This window comes from Dysidea avara, chromosome 7 (genome assembly GCF_963678975.1).
Source record: "Dysidea avara chromosome 7, odDysAvar1.4, whole genome shotgun sequence".
Classification (NCBI taxonomy): domain Eukaryota; kingdom Metazoa; phylum Porifera; class Demospongiae; order Dictyoceratida; family Dysideidae; genus Dysidea; species Dysidea avara.
The window spans coordinates 8,219,329-8,239,092 of record NC_089278.1 but is presented as its reverse complement, the minus strand read 5'-3'; the positions used below and the strand labels follow the sequence as shown (position 1 = coordinate 8,239,092).

Genomic DNA, 19,764 nt, shown 5'->3' with positions numbered 1-19,764 from the left:
GCTGGCTTTGGGGGTTTTTTAACCCATGTGTTTTTTTCTTTACCACAGGAAGAAGAAAGAACTTAAAGAAGACTTTTAATACTTCAATTATTTTTGATTTATTAGTAATTATACAAATTATATACATATAGTTATTACATGCCCATTATTCCCCACAGGATATTATTTTGCAGCTGATCTCTCTACTGGGTGACTTGAAATGTAGCTGAGCTATCTCTTCTAGCTGATCTCTCTATAGGGTAATTTGTTTCTAGATGAACTCTCTACAGGTGATTTGTTTGCAGATACACTCTCTACACGGTAGTTTCTTTGTAGCTGAACTTTCTACAAGGTGACTTCTTCTAGCTGAACTCTCTACAGAGTGATTGGTTTGCAGCTTAATTCTCAGAGTCTACATGATGGTTTCTTGTAGCTGAACTCTCTACAAGGTGAATTCTTCTAGCTGAACTCTCTATAGGGTGATCTTTTTGTAGCTGAACTCTCTACAGGGTGATTTGTTTGCAGCTGAACTCTCTACATAATGGTTTCTTTGTAGCTGAACTCTCTACAAGGTGAACTCTTCTAGCTGATCTCTCTACAGGGTGATTTGTTTCTAGCTGAACTCTCTACAGGTTATTTGTTTGCAGCTAAACTCTCTACATGGTGGTTTCGTTGTAGCTGAACTCTCTACACGATGGTTTCTTTGTAGCTGAACTCTCTACAAGGTGACTTCTTCTAGCTGAACTCTCTACAGAGTGATTTGTTTGCAGCTTAACTCTCAGAGTCTACATGATGGTTTCTTTGTAGCTGAACTCTCTACAAGGTGACTTCTTCTAGCTGAACTCTCTACAGGGTGATCTTTTTGTAGCTGAACTCTCTACAGGGTGATTTGTTTGCAGCTGAACTCTCTACATGATGGTTTCTTTGTAGCTGAACTCTCTACAAGGTGACCTCTTCTAGCTGATCTCTCTACAGGGTGATTTGTTTCTAGCTGAACTCTCTACAGGTTATTTTTTTGCAGCTAAACTCTCTACATGGTGGTTTCGTTGTAGCTGAACTCTCTACACGATGGTTTCTTTGTAGCTGAACTCTCTACAAGGTGACTTCTAGCTGATCTCTCTACAGGGTAATTTGTTTCTAGCTGAACTCTCTGCAGGTGATTTGTTTGCAGCTAATCTCCTAAATGGTGGTTTCTTTGTAGCTGAACTCTCTACATGATGGTTTCTTTGTAGCTGGACTCTCTACAAGGCAACCTCTTCTAGCTGATCTCTCTACAGGGTGATCTATTTGTAGCTGAACGCTCTACAGGGTGATTTGTTTGCAGCTGAACTCTCTACATGATGGTTTCTTTGTAGCTGAACTCTCTACAAGGTGACCTCTTCTAGCTGATCTCTCTACAAGGTGACTTCCTATAGCTGATCTCTCTATAGGGTGACTTGTATCTAGCTGAACTATCTACAGGATGATCTGTTCATAGTTGAACTCTCTACAGGTTAATTTGTTTGTAGCTGAAATCTCTTGTTTCAAACTGATTTCACTGTAGCATAACTTCTTTGTAGCTGAACTCTCTACAGAGTGATTTTATTTGTAGCTGAACTGTATATAGGGTGATTTGTTTGTACCTGAACTTTCTACAGGGTGATTTGTTTATAGCTGAATGCTCTGCAGGGTGATTTGTTTGTAGTTGATCTCTCTACAGGGTTTCTTTGCAGCTGAGTTCTCTACAGGGTGACTTCTTCTAGCTGAACTCTCTCTTGTTTCTAGCTGATCTCTCTACAGAGTAACTTGTTTGTATAGCTGAACTCTTTACAGAGTAGTGTTTTGGTAGCTGAACTCTCTACACGGTGACTTGTTTGTAGCAAAATTCTTTACAGAGTGACTTGGTGGTAGCTGAATTCTCTGCAGAGTGACTTACTTGTAGCTGAATTCTCTACAGAGTGACTTACTTGTAGCTGAACACTGTATAAACTATAAAGTGACTTGTCTGTAGCTGAACTCTCTTCAGGGTTACTTGTTTGCAGCTGATCTCTATAGGGTAACTTGTTTGTATAGATGAACTCTTTACAGGGTAGTTTCTTTGTAGCTGAACTCTCTCCACAGTGACTTGTTTGTAGCTGAATTCTCTAGAGAGTGTAGCCGAACTCTCTACAGGGTGCATGACTTGTTTATAGCTGAACTCTCTTCAGTGTGACTTGTAATGTTCTGAATCACTACAGCGATATATTTGTAGCTGAACTCTCTATAGGGTGACTTGCTTCTTGCTGAACTGTCTATAAGATTAACTGTTTGCAGCTGAACTCCCTACAGAATAACCTGTAATGTAATAGAATTCTATAATGGAGTAAATAAATTAGCTGAATGCTCTATTAGGGTGATTGTTCTATTGGAGTATCTCGATCTCGCATTTGCTACACGGAGTTGGCTTTCGAATCATAACTCAGTGGTTTGTAATCCAATTCTTCTATACTACTGCAAGGACTTTCAATGAAGATTATTCCAGCTATACACCTATTTTCAGCTCATTGCTCTAAGCGGTTTGCCTAGTAGGCGTGAAAACTAATACTTTTTTATTCCTAAAAATCGATCGCGTAATTGTGACACAGGTTGGGTTTGTGTCATATCTCCACAGTCTTTATCTCGATTCCTTTCAAACCACCAAAAGGCACTCCTACGATGGTTACTCCATCTACATAGCAATTTTCAACTCATTCCATGGAGCGGTTTACCCTGTAGGCGTGACAACAAATTGATCTTGTTTTACGTGAATAATCGGTCATAACTCCTGAATCATTCATTGGATTTGCACCAAATTTGATACTAGGATTCGCCTTTGGACTCCCCTTCTGTGTGTCAAATTTCAAGGTGATCGGAGTACGCGTTTGCGTTTTATAGCAATTTTTGCAAGTGTGCGAAAAGACGAAGAAGAAAAAAAAACGAAGAAAAAAAAACGAAGAAAAAAAACGAAACTTTGGCCACTCGTATCTCGGAAATGGCTCGAGTGATTTCCTTCAAATTTGGAATGTAGACTCCCCTAGTTGGCGGACAACTCTGCAGTAAATTTGGTTCCAATCGGATGAGGTATCACCGAGATACAAATGTGTGAAAATGACGTTTTCTTTCTTCCTGTCAATATACTCATGGTGTGTATATACTCACGGTGTGGCGCGCCGGCTTCTTGGGCCGCACGACACACTATCGTGTGTCTTGATATGTGCATGTAAGCAGAAAGTGTAAATGTGCTCTTGAATAAAGCAGTCAGCAAAAGTAGGCCAATTAACCTTGAAAGGACAGTGTATGTTCATGTAACTTGGTGTTTGTGCTAAAAAATCAGACTTGCTGTCATGGGTGATAAGAGTGGATTTCCCAGATCCGGTCAAATGCTGACTAGAAACCAGTCTCACAACACATAAATCATGCCTGGGTATAATCAAGCTCAAACGTGCATTGGTTAGACTAATCAAACTTAAATGTACCTTCAGTCAGCGTGTATAAATAATGTAGCACTTGCATGCTTTGTAAAATACTTTCAATATTTGCACCATTGGTACCAGTACCATTTGTGGTTTTTATTATGTCATGAGTATTTCTAGGTGATAAGGTACATGTAGTCATCACCTACTGACAATAAACCAATCAACTAGTAGCAAAGCCATTCAGATTGCCTCTATAATCCTGCACGGCACTTTGACACTTGCAGGTACTGGGATATCAGTAGAGCATAAAGATAACACTTTGAAATCATGTTCAGAGAAATCTTATGTACAAGAGTGTTGTTGTAGTTTTGGTTCTGCTGTACAGTGAGTTCTGTGGACATTTGATTATCAAATCCATTAATTTTGTAGTTTAGCAATGTTCTACAGTACCTTGTGCAGATCTGCCTCAATTTTACAAGGTATCTATTATCATAACTACATGCTTGTTAGTTGCAATGCTCAATAAATTGGTAAACTCATTGCAGATCTAAACAACGCATGCACACTAGTCATTTCAAAGTTAAAGTAGCTGCATAATAATACTGCAACCTATAAACATACAATACAAAGTGATACAAAAGGGTATAACTATAGGAGAGGGAAACAGTACACTCTATCACAAAAACACACACTAACCCATCACATCCAGTGTAACACTATAATTCGCCATTACTGGTGGACTAGTGTTGATCACCGCCTCACACTGGTACTCTCTACCATCAACAGTTGTGCTCAATTGTGAGATGTTGTAAGTGTCTGTGTACACTACTGAGTTGTCTGTTGTGGAGCTAACATTGACTCCCTCCATCCTCTCAAGTTGTGTACCATCACTACTCCATATAATATCCACTGTACTGGTGATGCCTCTCACAGTAGTCACGCTACACTCTAGTGTTAGTGACTGACCAACTGTTTGAGTGTTAGGGGCAGTGACATTCACAAAGGGAGAGGGCACTATATTAGAAACAAACAAACTCCTATATACTATATCAGAAGGTGTACTACTTACCAGTAAGACTCCTCAGCAAAACTGATGCTGATTCATTAGTTTCCAGTATCATCGCATTACATGTATATGTCCCATTATCTCCCTCCATTAGGTAGGTAAACTGGATACTACTAGTGTAATTGTTGCCACTACTACTGGTTGGACTGATGGTCATTCTACTATCATTTGTAATAGTGTCTCCTCCAGGTCCCATCCAACTGATCATTACTGAATTGAATTCCACTCCACTAACTGAACTCACTAAACATTCTAGGGTTTGGGTATCACCCACCATTGCTGATTGTATGGTATCACTTGGTGATGTGGTGACATTAATAGGTGGGACTAAGGAGAAGAAAACGTTCTATTAAGTATTGTATCTTTATATGCATAAGCACACTAACCCATCACATCCAGTGTAACACTATCATCAGCCATTACTGGTGGACTAGTGTTGATCACCACCTCACACTGGTACTCTCTACCATCATCAGCTGTGTTTAATTGTGAGATGTACGTGTCTGTGTACTCTACTGAGTTATCTGTTGTGGAGCTAACACTGACTCCCTCCATCCTCTCAAGTTCTGTACCATCCCTACTCCATATAACATCCACTCTACTGGTGATACCTCTCACAGCAGTCACACTACACTCTAGTGTTAGTGACTGACTAACTATTTGAGTGTTGGGGGCAGTGACAGTTACACTGGGAGTGGGTACTGTATAGTAAGTGTATAAACATATCATACAGTACAGTATAGACATGAATTGTATCCCATCATACAATATTAAACAAAAAACCAGGCTTACTTTTTCCTCATGATGACTTTGCAGTATTTATTAGCATTAAAAATTCTTTCGGTGCAACTCAAAACATATGTGTAATGTAGAACTTTCATGAAAATTAATATTTCTAGTGCTTTTTCCAACCCCATTCATTATGCTATATTATATGTATGTACTTTAAAAGTACTTATGCTATTAGTATTTTAATTACTAATTACTCAATTACTTAACAAAGAATTTGCATAAACATAAGTACAAGTACAACTGAGAAAGTATTTAAGCAAAGTACAAGTATAAATACTCATGTACTTGGTCCCTTGTCTGCTGCCAAGCAGCAAGACAAACACACTGTGACATTGTGGGTCAACGCATGCTTCAAATGGTGTTATCTCAACATCCAAGAGTCCCTGAGAATCTCCAATAGATCTTGTGTAGAAAGCACAGTTTGTTTTTGTATTGAATTGTAACGTAACAAGTGGATACTCTTCATGTGATTTTCATTTAACTGATAACTGTAATACTCAAAGCCAAAAAACCAAACCAAAAGCCAGCAAAGGTCAGAATGCAGAATACCGATGCCTTCTTCAGCAGTGGAACAAACTCACTGTTCACAATGGAGTGTTTTATAGGTTTTATGTCCAACCCACAAAGAACTTTTAAGGGTCACACCTACTTTAGCGTTGTTCCAGTTCTCAGTACTGGAACTAAAATAATTCCAGTTCCAGCCCTTTTCATTCCATTTCCAGTTCTAGAACTAGAACTGGAACTGGAACAATAATTTTACTTTCCTTAAAACTGGAACTAGAACTATAATTTTGCTTTCCTCAAAACTGGAACTAGAACTAGAAATTTTATGAACTGGAACTGGAATTGGTCGTAACCATACAGTTTTTGCAATGAGATTTTATGCTCTTACAAAACCAGAATTTACCTGCTGACAAAAGCACACAATGTAGTATATAACTTCATAAAAGCTGTATGTATTACCATGTATGTATCAGTGTGCTAAAACACTGCTTGAAACAACTGATTAGCTATAATATTAGAAGAGAATGCCAAATGCAATTCTGGCTCAGCCACATTGTTATGTCTGGTTCGTGCAGTATTTGATAATTAGCTACAGGTCTTTAAGTACCACCCTTGGCACCCCATATAGTGTTATAATGTTTGTGTAATAATGCTGATAACTACAGTTTAAGCTCTGCATACATGAAACAATTAAATCTGGCAAGACTAGCATATATAACTTACAAGTGAGTGTCCATAATTCATTATGGGCTTTTGGTAATACTTAAGTTAAAATAAGTGTTGTTCTAGAAATTAAAAAATGTCATAGTTCCTGAACTGGAACTAGAACTGTAATTCTAAAGTTTGTGGTTCCAGAACTGGAACTAGAACTGTAATTCTAAAGGTTATGGTTCCAGAACTAGAACTGGAACTGTAATTTTAAAGATTATGGTTCCAAAACTGGAACTAGAACTGTAATAACCAGCTGATACTGGAACAACACTAACCTACTTAACAATCTGCTTACAGAAATCTTATGCAAAAGCTCAACCAGGAACAAGTACAGTGAATCCTCACTTATCCGAACCTCAAACACCTCAATGATCTGTACAAGAAACAATGTGACTTAAGTTTGGCAAGCCAGTATATGAAGCAGGTTGGTGGATAAAAGTTTGATGAATTTTACCACCAAGCCAATATTGAACAATATAAAATAGCTAAATTGGCAAAAAAAAGGTTGGCAAATTTCCTGGATTTACCAAATTCACTAAACTTTAGTTACCAACTTTCAATGTTTACATATGTCAAGAGTGGCTGTTCAATAAGAGTATTTGCTGTTAGTGAGCATTCTATTAAGTAGTAATTGAACAATGTATATAAATCAATGAGCTTTCAGTTATCTCTTACTATATAGCCGAGTCTATAATTTATCAAGTGTGCAACACAAGTTTCCACGAATGTACGTAGCTTTCCAAGAAAACGAAATCCGCTAAAATTTATGTTGACTATTAGATATACGTAGAGGTAAGCATTGTTAATCTCTTGTATATATGGCTAACCCCATGCATGTTTATACAGACATTTAGATTCCTGTCATTGGTTATACTTGCATTAGAGAAGTGGGGAACGTTAGCTATGGCTGTACTGCACGGCAACTCAATAGTATGGTCATGCACACTCTCAGGCAACCAAGTCAACCTGTTATGCATATGGTTAATTTGGGTGAAAATTGGACAAGCCCAGGACTTCGTTGGGGTGTGTAAATCTCTCAGCACAGAGGCTATTGCAGCTTTAATATCAACCTGTTGCAACTGAAAAATGGTTATGCCTTTCAGCGTTATGGTATTTTCACCCAGTTACCAAGCAGTTATGCTGTGTCCTAGGATGCCAGACTGAATCCCTCTTAGGCAATTGGATGGGTGGGTAGGAAAGCACAGGATTTGACAGTACTAAGCATACTAGAGCAGTGAAAAACTGGAGTAGTTGATTTGCCAGCAGCTGGGACTCTCAGTGGGGGCTGCTATCCCATGGCATGCAGACAATGGTGCAGTACCCCATTAGTACATTCCAGTTAGGCTGCTCCCCATGAACCCCCCAAGTACTTGATCTATTTTTGTATTAAAAAGCATATGCACAGCTTGATCACCTCGAAATTTGGCTTACTTCAAGGATATATGAAGGTTAATTCATGCACTAAGTTGATGAAAATCTGATGGATGTTCACAGAATTATTATAAAAGACCAATACTGTTTTCATGCCTGCAGGGTGAACCACTTATGAGAATAACAGTCTTTGTATTGTCATAATAGCTCAAACCTTTTGCGGTAAGGTTTAAAACAAATCACGTTGAAAGCTACAGAATTACAAGGAGAAAACCAGCATGATGGAAAATCACGGGGCAAAATACTCTAATAGAACAGTTGCCAAGGATTCAAAAGTGCACAAAAATGCCAAAAGAAGTTGTCCAGGGATCACACCAAGGACGTCCATACCCATTTCCCACCCTGAACTACTGCTGTCAACTGATCAGCATGCTTAATATTGATCTTATAAATGATAATCATAGTTTAAATCTATCTCAACAGTAAAAGTTCGTAATTTCAAAATCTATAGCTACCAATAGATTGTTCTATAATGTTCTACGCATGTTCTATATTAGAAGTGTCACTCTCTATTAGAGTATTTTAAGAAACAGTCAATAAAGTCTGCACTACTATGTTTTTGTAACTTCTATCTTCCACGATCAGTGGCAGATCTAGGATTTTTAAAAGGGGTTTCTGAAAGTTGGTATAGTTGAACAATAAGGCATCTGAGGACAGTTCTCCAGAAATTTTGTGAGTTTAGAAGCTCTGAGATTGAATTCTAGGCTAATTTTAGTTAGCAATTACAATAAATTCAATGCTTTAAACTGTAAATACCAGCTAACCGTAGGGCAAAAGTTGTGATTAAGCTCTAGCTTTGATTGCTCTATTAGAGTAGTTACGTGACTGCTCTATTAGAGTATCTCGATCTTCTTAATGCAGTGTGTGGTGAAAAGTGAAGTGTTGCTGATGGTTAATAGCTATAATGGTGTTGGTAAAGTGCAATTGCATTCATGCTACTGAAGTACAGTGGTATATAGTTGTTTGCTGTTAATACCAGTGATGTGCCCAGGTTTAGAGTAGTGGTGGCTACAAGAGAGAGGGTTGGGTCCAGAAGAGTAGTGTGGGGCATTAACTTTGTATGTCAGAGGTGAATCTGTAGTGGTTTCTGAGAGGTAGTGGTGGCTATTTTATTTGAGTGGTGGTCGGTACCGACCACTGCTGATCACTGTGGGAACATCCCTGAATACAACAATAATGAGCTAGTTAGACTACCACAGAAACCTATCTAGATCCGCCACTAACAATCATCATTGTATGTGTAGATAAGAAGAAATTGGGTAAAAACAAGTCCCAAGCCATGAAGTAAATAAAAACAAAAAGAAGTAAAATTCATGCAAAACAGCCATGCAGTAAAAAAGGGCACGGACTTTTAATTCCTACTTCAGTCTATATACCCATGACTGAATTAGGAATTAAATGTCCACTAGTATAGCTGCAGGTGTAGGTGACCTCCCTTGTTTCCCTACTTTTTATGGCATAATCCTTTATGGCATAATCCTTTTTATGGCATAATTAGACTGAAAATTCCTAATTTTTCCTTCTACTTCTTTGTTTGCTTTTTTATAACATTATTATGACTACTGAATCCGTGCATACTGCATAGAATGACGTCAAGCATGCCATTAAATTAATTTTGAGTCTGAATGCATGCCCCAACTATCAATTATTACTGAAAGTGAAGTGCCATTATGTTTTATTTTCAGCTATGTTCAAGGGAATAACCAGGGGGGTTCGAATGGCTCAGATGCACTCATTTTCAGAAGCAGAACTTTTCAAAATGAAAAATCACACTAAATCTTACAGCCCTGGAGCTCTCCGATAGCTACGTACTTGCACACTGGTGTGGCTCTGTACTACTTTTGATGATCACATTGCATTACACTAAGGCCATGACAAATTAATCTTATGTATCATGGATGTGGCAGGTCAATGTTTTGGCAAACCCAAAAATAAATGTAAATCACATGATCTCTTAAAACGATTGCCAATATGGCTGTAGACTCTTTAATATTATTGTGCAAGCAGTAACAGGTGTAGTAGCAAAGGGGAAGGAAATAGAGCTCCATCACTTTATTTTGGAAGAACTTTAACTTTGCACCCGAGATACTCTAATAGAACAGTCATATAAACTCCAGCAAAGCAGTCAGTTGCATGAAATTATTTTATTTTTTGGCTTGCAGGGTCAATACTAGAGGGCAAACAATCTGTGAAACATATGACTAATTTGGTATGGCCAAATGCTGAATCATTGATGAATCAATTATTGCATCAGATGATCAATTGTGCATGGTGAAAAGGATTTCTTGTTCAATTGATTGAGACAAATTACAAGGCAGCAGCTGTGATAAACTTGAGTGGTCATGATATACATGTGTCAGGTTAGCACAAACCATAAACAGTTCATGTGTATTTATATGATGAATGTTTTGTTTATTTGTCACATGTTGTGGGCACGTAATGTCTCAATATATTGGAGTACAAGCCAAGTCTGAAGTTACTGACCATTAACAGGAGGACCGAGCAAAGATAATGTATACCTGAAAGTAAGGCTCAAATGATTAGCCGAATATTTGGATTAATATTCGTTTGCTTTGTAGCTGAATAATAAAATTAACAAACGATTATTTGTACGTGATCATTATATGGTGACACGAGATTAGCTGTCAGTAAATAACAAAGTGGAAGGCAATGCTAAGAAAGTAACAAAAAGGAAAGGACTATGGTGATAAAGCGAAGAGTAGTAATAGAATTAGGCAGCCACTAATTGGTGAAGATGTATCAATTCCACGGTGAATCGCCATAAGTGCAAGACTTTGTACGGATTTCAAGGGGGTGTCATGTAGGCATGTGCTGTAGGTAGATCTGTGACCACGGTCAAAGTCTTGACTGGCCGAAATTTCGCTTTGACCTGTGACTAAGAACCTTTTTTGACCTTTTACCGGTGACTTAGCAACGATATTTCAACGCTTTTCAATTGTGGGTTGGAAGCTTTTACCCTTGACCATTGAATTGGCATGATTTTGGTGGCCTTGACCTTTGACTTAGACTTTGACCGCGGTCGCAGTTCTACCTACAGTGAGTGCCTGTGTGTCACCCCTTTGGATTTGTGGCTTATTCCAGGTACTTCCACTTTGTTACAATCACTTTCTATCACAGTATCGCTGTGAAAATCCTTTCAGAAAGGGAATTATGGCATTTCTTTCTTAGTAAAGTTATTCATACGAAGCCACAAAGCTGTTTGTGGTTATTTGTAGGCTTCTTGGTTACACCAATTATTCGACTGATTTCGTTAGAGCTGAACGAATATTCGAATACAGTAAACCAGTATTCGTTTGAGCCTTATCTGAAAGTATTGCCAACTAAGGGACTCAAATGTAGAGGACTCCCATGTGCTAAGAAGTTCAGTGAAGTTACCTGTCAGTATGTTGTCTGGAAGTGAAGATTAGTAGTTAGTATTACAATAGGCTTATAGTTTCTATAAGAAGCAGTGTGTAGGCTTTAGTTAGTTAGATGTACAAACAGTATTTAATGTTACTGCCCAAGGGCACATTAAATTGTGCATGCATCATTTTTGTTCAAACGTGGTTCAGGGGAAGCAACCAGCCCTTCCCCCAAAGACATTCATGCACATCAAATCCAAACCCCATTCCAGAAAATCCAGGCTACGCCCCCTGATGTTCAGCCCGTTACACAGCATTACAAATAAAGAAAATTATGTGAAGGACCTCTGCAATCAATTCACTCACAATGGAAAACTCAGACGATTCCTGTTACATTTGTAGGGGAGCCATCACACTGCACTACCACAAATTGACACATTTTCTACCAGCAAAGTTAAATGAGACACAAAGGAGGATATAGGTAAGTCCATGAAGCGTGCATTGTACATTCTGCAATATGTCAAAAAATACCAGTCATGCTGAAGTGATGTGTAACAGTGAAAAAATCAGGCCCCAGCCTTAGCGGTTGTCAAGTTATGTTTGCCTGAAGGAATCAGGCTGGCAGGTAGGCAGTTAGTCAGTCAGTAAAGTTCTGCTAAATATTTAAGCTTATACCTCACCAATACTGCCAAGACACCAAGAATGTATTGTGAGGCTGTTTTTGGGGTGATACTTTTGGCCAGAAAAGCCCAAACCTTCATGATCTCTACTATACAGTACTATCGTACTGTATGATATTAACATCATCGCAACCATTTCTCTTTGATGTCACAAGTTTTTTCACTCAGACTTTTGAAGATTGTACCTTTCTTACAGTTTAGCTGTTTTTGCATAGATAGTGAACAACCACAGAATGGACCATAGTTTACTAAGTTACTAACTAGACAGATGCTATCAGCATCGTGGGGCGAGCCTGTGTAGTTGTAATTGTGCTTAATATGATCTGGTGACTGTATGGCATGTGTTTCTGTTATGTAGGTAGTGAGGCAGTGGCAGTGATTACATAATTGGAACATGTTCATTCAGTAATGAATATAACTACCTCAATATTACAATTAAAACAATTCAATTGAAGCATTTACATTTTGTTTATATAGCTACCACTGCACTGTATTATGGTTGAAAGTGTCGAAGACTGCACAGTCAGTTCACATGGTAAATAATCTGGTAGCTCTTCATCACTATCGTCACTAATGTCATCATCCAGTTGTAAATATTAAATAGTCTGCATTATCACTGTGAAGGTGCGAATTATCTTAAGTTGCATGTTTGCGCTTCCGCTGCTATCGAAGATCCAAAATTGTGCAGACAGCCTATTCATTCGAAGGAAGTAATCTCTATCCATTGTACTACAAGTCTTCAAAAAGTCGCCGTGACATTGACAATGATGATTACAAATAAGGAAGTCCAGTAATCTATGCCATTTAACTTCATGTAATGAACAATGACTAACAGTACAAATAAGGAAGTTCAGTAATCTATGCTGTTTAACTTCGTCGTGGCATTGACGATGACAGTACAAATAAGGAAGTTTAGTAATCTACGCCATTTAACTTCGCCATGGCATTGACAATGACAAGTACAAATAAGGAAGTTCAGTAATCTACGCTGTTTAACTTCACCGTGTCATTGATGATGACTTATACTTATTTGTATATTATCGCGTCCTTGTGTGACACTAAAGAACTTGTGAGGTTTGTTTTTCATATTTAATCGTGAAGTTGCCCTGTAATGAACGATGACTTACATGTACAGTTTCTCGTATTTAATCGTAAATTGCCGTGTAATGGACGATGACTTACAGCTCTCTCACTAGTGTGGGGCTCGCTCAGGCTCGCCCCAACTAGTTAGTAACCCCCACCACAGTTTTTATTCTTGATAGCAATCTCATTAGAACTCCAGACATCAAAGGAAAATATGTGTAAACTAAAACTAATTATACACTTGTAAATGCACACACAATTCAAATCCACAATCGATGATGCGTCAGTGCTATCTTACATACTCTAATATTGTCACAACTTAAACAAGGGAGATCATCACCTATGTAACACTCTACTCTAGCTTTGCTAGTTTGTTTATTGCTATTTATATTGGCTATATATCTAGAGATTAAATTTGTACATTGGTGATGATCTCCCTTGTTTAAGTGTTATGATTCCTACCAGCTTATACAACTCTTAAATAATTCATGTATACATATAAATACTGTTAGAAGAAGATAATCGACTCACCAGTTAGCATCCCCAGTTCAACTGAAACAGATTCATTAGTTTCCAGTATCATCACATTACATGTATATGTTCCATTATCTCCCTCCATCAGGTAGGTAAACCAAATACTGCTAGTGTAATTGTTATCACTACTGTTGGTTGGACTGATGGTCACTCTATTATCATTTATAATAGTGTCTCCTCCAGGTCCCATCCAACTGATCATTACTGAACTGGACTCCACTCCACTAACTGTACTCACTCTACACTCCATCATTTGGGGATTACCCACCATAGCTCCTTGTATTGGACCAGATGGTGATATGGTAACTGTAGGCAGAGGAACTGTGAAGGAAATGAATACATAGCAAAGGAACATTGAACAATACACACTAACTCATCACATCCAGTGTAACACTATCATTAGCCATTACTGGTGGACTAGTGTTGATCACCACTTCACACTGGTACTCTCTACCATCATCAGTTGTGTTCAATTGTGAGATGTTGTAAGTGTCTGTGTACACTACTGAGTTGGTTGTTGTGAAGCCAACATTGACTCCCTCCATCCTCTCAAGTTGTCTACTGTCACTACTCCATATAATATCCACTGTACTGATGATACCTCTCACAGTAGTCACATTACACTCCAGTGTTAGTGACTGACCAACTATCTGAGTGTTGAGGGCAGTAACAGTTACATTAGGAGTAAGTGCTGCACCATTAGCTGTCAATAAAATGCATGCATATAAATGTGATAGTACATTGTACATGCATTATGTTATGCTGCTTCTAAAATCCAGGTATCTAGTAAACAATGCACAAAAATTATTGTGAAATCAAAGATGGTAGCCAAGATTTGATTGCAAATAATGTCTTATTAAAATGACATGAAAGTTTAAATGAATATTAAATGTAGGTTTCTAAATTAGTTTAACTTGTAAGTCAGTCAATATCTACTAGATTTAAAGCATTGGTTTTGTAGAGAACAAGTGTTGTCTATTTAGATAAAACCATAAAGTCTAATAAATATCGCCCATCTTCATAATAATGGGCGGGATGCCCAAAATGTTGTCCACTTTCTATATAGCCTATAAGAAAAAATTTGTGATTTAAATATACTAGAAACGTATAAAAATATAAGAATTGTCATTGGGGACATATTATAAATTCACACAAAAACAGCAAAAAACGTGGTCTTCAAAAGCCTGGAGTAAAAAAGTTGTGAAATCAAAGGTGGTGGGCAAGAAATAGTGTAGTTATGAATAATCAGAATTCCTCAAAAAAAATGTGCACTCTATTAGAGTACTACAACAATATTACCAAAAAAGCCAAATGCAATACAATACAATTATGTTATAGTAAGACACTCCAAAGTAGCATCTTCGAAGTATAAACGTCTGAGGAGGAGGTGTTAGAATGACGCAATGAAAACCGAGGTGGAATCTTATTGTTTTAGAAAATGGTCTACCAGCAGTGAAAAGGACATCATAGCTATGCCTCGCGCCATTACTAGTAATGGTGTCACGCACAAAGCTGTATGGGAAGGCTAATTAATGACAGTAGCTACTGTAAGGTTGTATTGTGATTGATGTAGCTAGCTACCAGACGCTGGCTTGACTAGACGCCGGAGTATCCTAGCTCGAAACTATCATTCAAGGCAAGTATATACCACGAGGGAGAATTAATGGATTGGCGTCACCGTGCCTCATGTACGTAAATGAAGTGAAAATGGAGAAACTGAGACAGCTAGCAAAACTGATTATTGTATAATGACGCTGGCTTGTCGTGTCGTGTGGCAACGCAGACCAATTTCTAGGAAAGCAAGACACCAATACCTACCTGCCTTGGCACTCCAGTTAACCCTCCAGCACCGGGGTGGTGAAGAATATGCTGGTTTGGTTGTGCTATTGTTTTGTTGACAATATTTCAGCGGGGAACAATAAATTCTTGGTGTGGATAACAAATACCGCGAGTCTCTTAGTACTATGAGACTTGTGGTGGAGTCTCTTTGTGAACAAGAAATTTCTATTTTAATTAGACTTCAAAGCATTGCTAACATACCATTTTCTAAAAATAGTAATCATCATTGTGCCTGTAGATAAGAGAAAAATATGTGACCGGATCTGTGAAAACCCGACACAATCGCACAAGCCTAAATTTACAGTATAAAGCATTGAATACATTGGGTGAAATACTTGCATATTATTGAAAAAATTCCATAAATGTTTTGAATGCCTCTTTTTTAGTGAAGAAAGGAACTAACAATAAAACCCCAGATATCACCTTATTCGCCTGCTCAAAAGGAGTTGGAAAATCTTTGTTTCATTGCAGTAGACCCAAGGATACGTAAGTTATAAGCGTTTGTTTATGTCACGTTGAAACAATTGCATGCAGCTGATTTTTCTTCACGAATTTTGCCTTTGTATGCAATGAAGAAGGGTGAGTAAAGGAAAAACTTACCCAGTAATTGATTCCCCTGTTCATGACTAACATGATGGTGAAATTGTAGCTCTGTACCTCAATCCGTTGGTAAGTTACAACCGTTTTTGTAAGCATCTGTAATCTATTTTCCCTATACTTGCTGTACAAATCGATTTTTCTGTTGTTGCTACTTTGTATGGATGTAACTCCTAAAGTTGTTGGCATATATATGAGGTTGAAATTTTGCCAGAGGGTAAGTAGATTATAAATATTTAATAAACAGAAATTTGAAAAATGTACGATAGTGTCGGATTTTCACAGATCCGGTCACATATGGGGAAAAAATCCCAAAGTTTGCCTATAGATGGCTTTTGGGGCCATATATAGTACAAAAAGAAATGAAATCCATACAAAGCTGTTAAGAAAGGGAGTGGCCTTCAAAAGCCTGGGTGAAAAAGTTGTGAAATCAAAAGAGGTGGCTAAGAAATGGTGCATTGATAATAAATGTGATCATCTCAGCAAAAACTTGTCTAGATTACACAAACATGCATTTTGAGAAAAATGAAATTTAAAAAAAATGGTGAAATTACGTGTGTTACAAAGAAAAGTTTATGTAAGTTTTAATTGAGCTATTGCTCAGGAAAAGAAGTCTTAAATCGATTAAGTCTACACATCATCATATTCACCTACTCATAGGAAGTTCAAAAATCTTTGTTTCGTTTCTGTAGCCCCAATTGGTTTGCATGTCACATGCGTTTGTTTATAATGCGGTAGATGTAAACAAAATCGTCACTGTTTTTTCAGTAAAATCGCCTTCATACACCTACGCACAAGTGACTGCAGGGCTAAAATTATACCTTGGTCGATCTGCCAGTCCATGGTGAACATTGTAAGCCAAATCTCAACTCTGTATACTAATCCAAACAGAAGTCATGGCTGTGAATGTAAGCACCTGTAGTTTATTTTTTCAGTATAGTCACTGTACAAATCGATTTCCTTGCTCTCCTTACTTTCTAGCACTGTAATTCCAAAACTACTCACCATACTTTCTAGCACTGTAATTCCAAAACTACTCGCCATACTTTCTAGCACTGTAATTCCACAACTACTCACCATAGTTGACTGAAACTTTGGCGAACCATTCCTTGGACAATGCAGATAATGCTGATATACTAAAAAGAAATTTGGAAGTTGTGCAAATTAGACAGGTTTTTGCTGAGATGGTCACAAATGTCAATAACGCACAGCTAATATTAACACTAAATATTATTGCAGCCATTTCTTGGCCACAACCATTGATTTCACACTTTTCACCCAGGCTTTTGAAGGCCACATCCTATTTCAACAGCTTGGGTGTTTTGTGTGAATTTCATTTCTTTTTGTACTCCAAAGTCAGCTTTAGATTGGCTTTGGGGTTTATTTTTACCCATTAGGTTTCAAGCGATATAGGTGATACCGATAGTGATACTATCCCGATATTCTGATATGCACATACTATCCCCCAGCCCTATTACCCATAATTCTTCTTATCTGCAGACACTGATTACTGAAGATGTAAAAGTAATCTAATCAAAAACAGCCAAGCTGTAAAAAAAGTTGCGCCTCCTAAAAAGGCCATGGTGGTGAAAAAAGATGTGAAATCCAAGGTGGCGGCCAAGAAATGGCTGTGATGGTAGGTTAATGGTAAAAATTTTAATAACGACAATTCATGTGAATTTGTGTTTCGGCACCAAATTCACCTGAATTGTCGTTATTAAAATTTTTACCATTAACCTACCATCACAGCCATTTCTTGGCTGCCACCTTGGATTTCACATCTTTTTTCACCACCATGGCCTTTTTAGGGGCTGTACCTTTTTTAATAGCTTGGCTGTTTTTGATTAGATATCACTTCTTTTTGTATTTGTATTTGTATACCACAAATTATGGCCGACTTTGGGGCTTTTTAAACCTATCTTTTTTTCTTTACCACAGGAAGAATAAAAAGACAAAGTAGATTTTTAATACTTCAACTGTTTTTGATTTTATCAGTAATTATACAAATTATATACATATATTTATTACATGTCTATTATTCCCTACTGGATAACTTGTTCGCAGCTGATCTCTCTAATAAGGGACTTGAAATGTAGCTGAACTCTCTACAGGGTGATTGCTTGTAACTGAACTCTATACAGGATTCTCTCTAGAGGGTGAATTGTTTCTAGCTGATCTCTTTACAGGGAGGTTTATTGGTTGCTGAACTCTCTACATGGTGATTTGTTTGTAGCTGAACTCTCTACAGGGTGATTTGTTTCTGCTGATCTCTCTACAGTGTGATTTGTTTGTAGTTGCACTCTCTACAGGGTGATTTGCTTGTAGCTGAACTCTCTACAGGGTGATTTGTTTGTAGCTGAACTCTCTACAGGATGGTTTCTTTGTAGCTGGTCTCTACAAGGTGACTTTTTTCTAGCTGATCTCTCTACAAGGTGACTTCTCCTACTACAGGGTGACTTGTATCTATAGCTGAACTCTTTACAGGATGATCTGTTTGTAGCTGAAATCTCTACAGGGTGATTTGTTTGTAGCTGAATTCTCTACAGGATGACTTGTTTCTAGCTGATCTCTCTATAGGGTAACTTGTTTCTAGCTGAACTCTCTACAGAGTGGGTTCTTTGTAGCTGAACTCTCTACAAGGTGACTTCTTCTAGCTGATCTCTCTATAGGGTGATCTCTGCAGGATGACTTTTATCTAGTTGAACTCTCTACAGGGTGATTTGTTTGTATCAAAACTATCTATAGGGTGATTTTTTTGTACCTGAACTTTCAACAGAGTGATTGTTTGTAGCTGAACTCTCACGGGGTGATCTGATCTCTCTACAGGGGGGTGATTTGCTTGTAACTGATATCTCTACAGGTAGATTTGTTTGTAAGTGAACTCTCTACAAGGTGATTTGTTTGTAGCTGATTTCTCTACAGGGTAATTTGTTTGTAGCTTAACTCTCTACAAGGTGATTGTTTGTAGCTGAATTCTCTACAGGGTGATTTGTTTCTAGCTGATCTCTCTACAGGGTGATTTTGTTTGTAGCTGAACTCTCTACAGAGTGATTTGTTTCTAGCTGATCTCGCTACAGGGTGATTTTTTTGTAGTTGAACTCTCTATAGGGTGATTTGTTTGTAGCTGATCTCTCTACAGGGTGATTTTGTTGTAGCTGATCTCTCTACAGTAGGTGATTTGTTTGTAACTGAAATCTCTACAGGTTGACTTGTTTCTAGCTGAACTCTCTACAGAATGGGTTCTTTGTACGTAGCTGAACTCTCTACAAGATGCATGACTTCTTCTAACTGGTCTCTCTATAGGGTGACCTGATCTCTCTGTAGGGTGACTTTTATCTAGCTGAACTCTAGCTGAACCCTCTACAGGATGGTTTCTTTGTAGCTGAACTCTCTACAAGGTGACTTGCTTCTAGCTGATCTCTCTAGACGGTGACTTCTTCTAGCTGATCTCTCTACAGGGTGATTTGTTTGTAGCTGAAATATCTTGTTTCAAACTGATCTGACTGTAGGGTAACTTGTTTGTAGCTGAACTCTCTACAGAGTGATTTTTTTGCAGCTGAACTCTATATAGGGTGATTTGTTCGTACCTGAACTTTCTACAGGGTGATTTGTTTATAGCTGAATGCTCTGCAGGGTGATATGTTTGTAGTTGATCTCTCTACAGGGTTTCTTTGCAGCTGAGATCTCTACAGGATGACTTCTTCTAGCTGAGCTCACTCTTGTTTCTAGCTGATCTCTCTACAGAGTAACTTGTTTGTATAGCTGAACTCTTT

The 19,764-nt window shown here is 37.9% G+C and overlaps 1 protein-coding gene across 1 annotated transcript in view; it reads right to left on the bottom strand.

Annotated features, from left to right (window-relative positions):
- LOC136261314 (uncharacterized) overlaps window positions 1-19,764 on the bottom strand; it is an 81,160-nt gene that overhangs the window by 28,531 nt on the left and 32,865 nt on the right. Inside the window, exons 5-9 of the mRNA XM_066055294.1 lie at window positions 13,929-14,258; window positions 13,553-13,876; window positions 4,845-5,159; window positions 4,462-4,785; window positions 4,089-4,406 (exon numbers count right to left, since the gene is read on the bottom strand). Of these exons, the coding sequence (XP_065911366.1) occupies window positions 4,089-4,406; window positions 4,462-4,785; window positions 4,845-5,159; window positions 13,553-13,876; window positions 13,929-14,258 (1,611 nt within the window). The remainder of the gene's footprint in view (window positions 1-4,088; window positions 4,407-4,461; window positions 4,786-4,844; window positions 5,160-13,552; window positions 13,877-13,928; window positions 14,259-19,764) is intronic.